Below are 8,486 nucleotides of genomic sequence, written 5' to 3'. Positions count from 1 at the left end.
TCACTGACGGACTGACTGAAGGTAGTATGAGCCAGCTACAGAAAGAATACTGACTTTTGATTTTTGATAATGGCTTTTTAAAAACTGATGGAAAATGTGAAGCTTATATCAAGATACCTTAAATTATCAGCTTTCAACCTGTGAGGGAGTTATGAATATGGTCTTCTAAGAAAATGCTTCTAGGCAAGACATAAACAAGAATTATTAAAATATTGATTTTTAAACCTTATTTTCTTCCCTGCCATGTTGTTCTCACAGCTCAACTCATGTCATATGCTGCATTTCTCCACTCCAAGAATTTCAAGTCCCATCCTCCGCACCATGAGCCCTATAGCCTATCTATCCATCCACTTGGACCCTCTGAAAGAGGCTGGTTTACCAAGGAGTCAATCAGCTGAGAGCCACTCCTCTTCTTCCCGCTCAACTGGTCGTAGGCAGCTTCCTGTCATTCCCTGTGGCAACAAGTTCCCCCCTGTCATTCGCATCTCAAAAGCACAACTCCAGCAGGTGAATAAGCCTTGTCTTCATAAAAGTGACTGCATTGTAGCAGTCCTCTGCTAAGTTTTAAATTTTCAGTTGCTCTGCACAGTCCGGTTGTAAGCATATGCTAGTCATACTGCTATACACAACATCCTAAAAAAATATTTGAAAGAACAAATTAGGGAATAAGAATGGATCTTGTACGGGAACAGAGTCAGGAATACTCTCTGAGGAAGTTATGTTGTCCTACTTAGAAGTAGTAAAATTAGAGAGAGGAATATTTAAAGAGCAGTTATTTGGGTTATCTTCTGGAGCACCAAGCATCTATGGATGTTCTGGAAGATAGATTCACTTCCTCAGAGGGATTTTCTTTCAAAAATGGTAGGAATAAAATCTAGAAAACAGATTTTTGCTTCTTTCAAAACTAAGATTAAAAGCTCTTTTTTTTTTTTTTTAAATGTGTTCCTATAATCAGTACTAGTTGGATTTTGAATTGGGAACACACGTTAAAATTTGGACTAACTTATTTGATTTTAATGGGCAAAGAAAGGATCTAGAGGTAGTCAAACTTATCCATTGGGAGTGAACAATTAATGAAATGTTCCACTGCTTGCAGTATAGAAAGTGAAGATGGGATTATCAGGGGTGATAGCTAATGGAAAACGTCAGTAGAGAAAGTGGATTTCTCATAGTTTTGTATTTCCAATTTCATTACAGTATGAAAAAGATGAAGGCATAGAATCATAATTAAGGTTAGCCATAATTTGTGCATCAGTCACAAATATTGAGATTTGCAAAGCAGCATGAGCTTGCATTGACTGGTAAAGCAGTATGACATAGCATTAATGCTTAAGACCGTAACATATCATCATCATTTTACCATTACTATTTCATTTGGATTATATTTTGTGTTGCTTTTTATTTCCAGTGTATCTTTCAGTATTAATGTTTCTATGTGATAGACATTTTTTTTCAGTGAGGCATGCACAGGAGTATTGATATTAAAAGTAATCCATCAACATTAGCTTCTTTCAAACTTCCACAGGATCAGTGGTGACTGATAACAAGGCAAACAAAGTAGCTAATGTATTTATGTCAGTATTTAGTCTGCTAACCCCAAAAGCAGTGACTTTTTTTTTCCTGCAACTCCCGGCTGCTTTTTATCTGAATATAAAAAAATAGTTCTGTGCTTGATGTATGGAAACAGACAAACAGTTGCTCCCAGATGTTCATTATTGTGAACTTGATGGGACACCAAAATACCACATTCTTTATGATAACTGTTTTATTGAATAAGGAAAAGGACTTAGGAGAAATTAACTCATTAAAAATTATTCAATATTTTTCAGGATTAGTTTGTATCCCAGGATGCAAAATGACCTAATTATTTTTTTGCCTGTATATCTACAATTTAATTTTTCCAATCAGAATGTACATGCAGGTATAATTAGCAAACTAATAACAATACTCAAAGAAAGTAGGTTGGCACAGAGGGTCTTCTCTGGCTTCCTTAGTACCCAAGACATGCATACAGCTGCAATATTAACAGAGGCTGCAAAGTGCTATACTTTCTTGTCATGTGAAAAAGAATTGGTGGTGTGCCAGGTGCTGCTACTGAGGGGAGTGAGGATTATATGTAGCTTTTTCGTCTGCTTCTTTCTTTTTGCCTGGTAAGTCCCATGACTGCTATGTTAGCTTTCAAGCTGTGATTGAGAATTTAACTTCCAGTTTTTCATTTGCTATGGAAACTACAAGCACGTGGTTCTTCAGTTCATTCCAGCACTGAAAGCCTCGTGTACTTTAAGGCTCACTGAAGAACTGAAATGCTTTTGCAAGTCCTTCTCTTTTCTGCAGTGCAATGATATTAAGTACTTAGCAAACTAGAAGTTCCAGCAGCATGAAAGATGAATATGCATGTTAATAATATAAAGCTTTTCACCAGTTAAATATTAAAAAGGGTTTTAATGTCATTCTATATTGTTCAGTATAAATATTTGGTACTGAATATATTTTAGTGTATTTCCTGCTGTTTGCAATTTGGTTCAGCATTACAGCTAATGAATTGCAGAAGTCAGGGATCTGTGCTATTGAATTTATTTGTACACATTAAAAAATTAAAAATTATACATTTGTTGCTGAAATCAAGCAAAGGGTATCAAGCAACTTTCCTGATAGTTGATGAGTAAGGATTCAGGAACTGTAACCCACCTTCCTCTAGTTTGACATCAGATAAAGGGGGATGGTGAAATCTACACATCTACACCATTGCAGAGAGGGTGTAGGATGTGGATCTACCTTTATTTTTTCGATAAAGGGAACTCCTGTCTTGCCATATATATATTATGGAAGAGAGTTGGAGCATTTTGCTTCAACTCTCCTTAGCTGTTCGACTTGCAGCCTAAAGAAAGAGTCTGGCAGCATTAAAGCTGACAGAAACCAGAATGAGTTCTTTGACTGTACCTAAACCTGAGAGAGTGGGGCCGGAGTGCTATTAGCATCCTTTTCTTCTATAACATGGTTAAATTGTACAGCAAGTCCTCTTGAAACATAACCTTTTCCTTCCTTTCTGTGAATTTTCCAGCCAGATAAGTTCTCTGAACTCTGCTCATTAGAGGAGTGCATAGAGTGTTGTGTGAGGTCAGTGGAAAAGGTGACATGAGCATAGCAACTGCTGGCCAGGACTTAGATCGCTTAGGTAGACATTGTGCTAAATGTGTAACTGTGTCTTGAGAAACAATCAAAATCAGGGACCTCAGGTTTCACAGCTCTAGTTCTTCAATTAGTGAACACCTGTTCTAGTGATGGCAGCCATCTAGAGTACTTCTAAACGGGCTGCAATACGGTAAGATTCAGCCCTTAACAAAGGTGGATTCCAGTTTTGTGTATCATTCTGGCATATTTTCATTTCTTGATGTGCTTAATGAGACATGTACAAGAGGGCTAATTTCAATGATTTTGTGGTTATTCATTATGTTAGGAAAGGATGATCTGTGTCTTTCAGGTTAAGTAACTGGAATTATTTGGCACTTACACAAATATTTTCTCTTATGTCTTAATTTTCTCATCTACCTTACTGCAACATTTTAAGAATTCTTTTTAGTTACATAGTTAAATTATTAGTTACAAAATGCTCTGAAATCTTCCCACACAAGATGCTATGGAAATGCAAACCATCATATTCATATTCATATCCAAGATGAGAAATAATATAGTGATCTGAGTTGAAAAATTTACCTTAATTTTTAAGCATCTCACTGGAATTCAGGGACCTATAGAAGAATAAGGTAAGACTTCTTGACATGTTCAAAGGGTATTCAGAGAAAGAATGCATAGCCCTTATAACTGTCATTTTATTTTGGATGATTTAGGTTTATGAGCAAGGGATGCACGTAAATGTTGTAAATTTTGCCATTTTTTATGAACTAATTTTGGCAGGTTTCACTAGTCTGCAATAGCAAGAGATGAATGCTCACATTGGTTTTCACATTTAACAATTCCTTTTATAACCACAAATAAACAAACCAAAGATGCTCCTCTCTTGTTACAGTGTTCTTTTGAAATTATTATTAAATTGTCAATGGCATTAACCTCAAATTTTTACGTGCATTAGGATTGCCTTGGAAGTCAGCTAGTTAAAACTCTGGTTTAGCATTGTACCTATCCATTAAAAATGACAGGAATGGATATATGTGTCCAAAATCCTCTTCAGAATTTCAGTTTCATGGTACATTATTAAATAGACGTGTCCTGGAAGGAAAAGAGGGAAAAGCTTTTCTCTGTTTAGCAAGCTTGGGTTTTTTACTGCTGCCAGTGGTGAAAGTTGGCTGTAGCAAAAAGGGTTTGGATTTCAGGGTTTAAAGAATTACGTCCCACTGTTCCCACTGTGAATAACTTATTTTTCAATAAATTTTATCCTGAAAATCACAAATCCTGTTATGATGTTACAACTTTTACTCATCACCAGTGAAAATAAGTGTTTGATAACACTTATGACCAGATTCAAAGGCAAGCTCAGCATCAGAATTTGAACTGTTTTCAGTTGTCACTGTTAGGTTCTTGAAAGACAATCAACATATGATCACTTCTACAGTGTCATTATTTTCTTCATTAGTAAGTTTCTCTGGAGTATATCCATTTTTTCATACAAAAACACATTGGATGGGGAATATCAGGAAGCATTATCTTAGAAGAAAAAAGAGGATGTCTGGAAGCTGCACATAAGCTCATCCCAGTCTTCTAAGCAACTGGATTTTTATATTGCTAATGATGTTCCCTGAACGGTTTTCACCTACACACTCTCTTTCTAATGCAAACAAGTAAAAAGTTTTATTTGTTGCTTTTATCCTAATGGCAGAGGCAATTGCTTGATACGTAGAAATCTACATGCTGTCTCCAAGGCTTAGTAGAGTCTTTCAGACAAAAAAGAGGAATTCCTCAGGCATGCTTTCTTCACATCTGCCTCTGGTGTAAAGCAGAATTAAAAATTACAGCATGTTAGCTTAGTTGTGCTTTCAATGGAAGCTTTCCAAGTTGTAAATTAGGGAATTGACAGTTGAGGACAAGCAGCCAGCATGAACCTCTTAATTTTTTTCAAATAATGTGTTGCCTGTAAAGAGAACGCATCCATTTTTAGTGACAGAACCCTCTTGGCCATTCTCCTTCTGCAGGTTTCTTTATCGGAAGCAGCAGAAAAGTCATAGTGAAGGTCAGGACAATAAATTAGCCTTGGTAATAGTGTCCACATACACTGATCATGTAGGGGAAAACCCCTTTAAAAGGTATTGGGTTTTAATGTTTGTATTTTCTGGAATCCACAGTACTTTCAAGATTCCCAAAATCCACAGCTATGTGGTTCATCTATTGTCTGTCCTTAAAGTGTTTAATTCTTATTCATCTAATTTTTAAAAAATGCCAATCTTATGCCAAACATAGGTGATTTAGTACATTTTTCTAGCATCATAATTGCATTAGCATAGAATAAGTAAAGATGTTTCAGGAAATCTAAGTGGTCTGTGGGATTTCTCATGGAGAGATGATCACCTCCAGTGTCAACAATTGATTCCATGATCACAGAGTAATCTTCTTAAATTCATAGAATCATAGAATGGTTTGGGTTGGAAGGGACCTTAAAGATCATCTAGTTCCAACCCCCCTGCCATGGGCAGGGACACCTTGCACTAGACCAGGTTGCTCAAAGCCTCATCCAGCCTGGCCTTGAACACTTCCAGGGATGGGGCAACCTACAACATCTCTGGGCAACCTAATTGGTGGTTACAGTTCAGAGCCCAAGGACTAATGATTATTTCTCATGTAATTAATGTATAATTGATCTAATTAATATAAAAATATTGTGTATATATGTAATTGCAGGTATTACCTATAATATATTATCTATAAGATGATCTTCAATTAAGATATATATATATATCTTTTGCCTGCTATCATTAAAATCACATATGATACTAGTCTAACTAGAATTACAGAGGGGGGAAAAAATCTTTATTTGGAATTTGTGAATTTATTGGCATCTTATTTTCTCCTGGATATATAGAACTGTCATATGGAATGAAGAGAGAACTTTTTAAAACAGGGAAATGACTGAAATTAGGAAAAGCGCTAAGTGGAGGTCTAGTATTTCTAAGCTACAACTATGTAATTTTTGAAAACTGGTTCAATTTCAAATAATTGTTAAAATTCCTAGTATTTGACAACTCTACACTATGGCTCTTCATGAACCACAGGTAGATGTATTTACTTATTACCTAGCTGCAAATGTGTAGCTGCTCTGATTGCTTTCAGGCAGCTTCTAAAGACAGAGCATGATACATGTAGAGCTCAGAATTTGTCTAAAGTGACGCCACCTTATTAATATATCCAGTCTCATTAATACCAGACTAGCAACTAGAACAGAATCAAAAGAAATCATAGTGCCCTTGTAAGTATTTTTAAGGAGCTTTAACACCTTACTGACAACACGTATTATACTGTGGAGCACTTGAGAGCTTGGGTGGAATCAGCTGTGTTGTAACTACTTCATGGAGCTGTGCTTTACATTTATCATCACTCCTGTTCACAGAAGCAAAACTGTGTAATGTAACAGGCTGCCAAAAGTTGTAGGTATTTTGGTTTTAAAATATAAGCTGGATTCTAATCGCATCTTTGTGTCTGCAAACTTTGCGACTATAAAACCTTGTGTGCAGTGCTGAGAATATATTAAAAAAACATTGTAAGAAGAAACACACACCCTTGGTATAGATAAGACTCCTATCTCTAGGTCTGTCTTCTCTAGAGGATATCTATTAAGCATGCTTATAAGTGAACTGAAAGAAGTTAGTTCTTTATGTGAATTACAAATATTGTTGGTGGTACTACACTGATTCTGACAGATTCTGAACAGATTCTGACATTTCTGAGGAGAGATTTTAAGAAGATTTTAATCTGGATTCAAGTTTACAAATGAAGTTTTACGTGTACAGTAATTTTAGTTTTGCTGAAATTAGAATTTGTATTAAAATTATACTTGCCTGGTTACATCAGTTCTGATGTATTTGATTCATCCATGGAAATTTCAGTGTTCACAGATTCTCTCCTTTCTGAGGATAATACAACTGTGGGCAAAATGTGCAAAGATAACTGGATAGAACTGGATTTAATTTATTACAACATGCAAACGGATTGATTTAGTCTGATTCGAGGATCAGAAGTCAGAAAGACTCAATTTTGGTTTGGTTTTTTTGATGAGCTTTTTTTTTTATTTTTGCTCTTTGAATATGAAAGATACTTTTACCTTCACAAAAAATAAAAAAAATAGTGTACATAGTAAAACTGAACCATAAGTATAGCACGACAGTAACCTAGAATTAGACAATGGCCCAGTGGAATCAGATACAAACAGAAAAAAAATTATATATTTGAAATCAATACATGGATATTAAGGCAGATCTTATGTATGAATTACTGGATACTTCATGACAACCCTTCATTGGAATTGGTATAGTGGAAAGGATTATTCAGAATTAATTGAAACTGGTAGCCAGACCCAACTGCTCTTACGCATAAAAGTTGTTTTTGTGTGAGTCTTTGTGTATGTATTTTCTTCGTGATAAAGAAAGACCATTTACTTGGATTCTATGATTTGGTTTAGAATAGGGCATTTCAAATAAATTTTTCAAACAAGATTCTGTGTTTTTAAAAAAGGGTACAGGTTCTTAATAACAGGGTATAATGTGGTCTTGAAAATGAGAGCTTAGGGGTTTCCTAAGAAAGTATAAACCTGTGTTTTTATTGTTTCTGAAAATTGAACGTATCCCCTCTGTAGGGACAGATATTAGTGTAAAGCTTAGCTTCAAAAAGATCATTCAAAAGTAGTAAAAGTTGTTTCTAAAGTAAGAAAAGTATACTAATATATTTCTCACAGCTAGCTGCTGACACACAGCGAGGTTTGTTGGAAGTTGTTTACATCATGATGAGCTGTGTTAATAACAGCTGTGAAAACATTTTAGCTGTATTTTATATAGCAAAAGTGGTTGCACCATTAATTAAAAGAAAATATCACTGTGTATGTAATGCATTTTCTGTTAGGGGAGCAGCCTTCTGATTCGTAGTGGTTTATTCTGCTCCTTCCGAAGTACCAGTGTATACTTGAGCAGCAGAGTCCCAAAGTATACTTGAATGTAACCTCTCACGGAGAACTAATTACCATCCTGTTGATGACTGTTGTTTTCTAAAGTCTGGATTTAGAAATGCTTAATATATTGTGCTACTTGAAGTGTGATATGAACTCAGGAGCTTTGTTACTAAACCCACAATCTTCATGGAATCCAACTTTCCAGGGGAAAAAAGTCTCCAAGTGGTCAAGCTTCTGGCAATACTCCTTAATTCCCTAGGTTTTGTGGTGACTGTAGAAAATAACCATGGTAAGGTAGGAATTCTGTAAAGAGGGGAATAATAGCATGAGGTGGGAAGGTGAAATGGACTTCAGTTGCCTTCCCCACCCCACCCACCCC

General features: G+C 35.7%; 1 protein-coding gene across 1 annotated transcript in view; it reads left to right on the top strand.

Annotated features, from left to right (window-relative positions):
* Positions 1–321: 321 nt before the first annotated feature.
* Positions 322–8,486, top strand: part of LOC104512812 (tau-tubulin kinase 2-like) — a 17,045-nt gene continuing 8,880 nt past the window's right edge. The window contains exon 1 of the mRNA XM_010155929.1: positions 322–507. Coding sequence (XP_010154231.1) covers positions 322–507 — 186 coding nt within the window. The remainder of the gene's footprint in view (positions 508–8,486) is intronic.

This window comes from Eurypyga helias, unplaced genomic scaffold (assembly GCF_000690775.1).
Source record: "Eurypyga helias isolate BGI_N326 unplaced genomic scaffold, ASM69077v1 scaffold40057, whole genome shotgun sequence".
Lineage (NCBI taxonomy): Eukaryota > Metazoa > Chordata > Aves > Eurypygiformes > Eurypygidae > Eurypyga > Eurypyga helias.
This window is presented reverse-complemented; position numbering and strand designations above follow the sequence as displayed.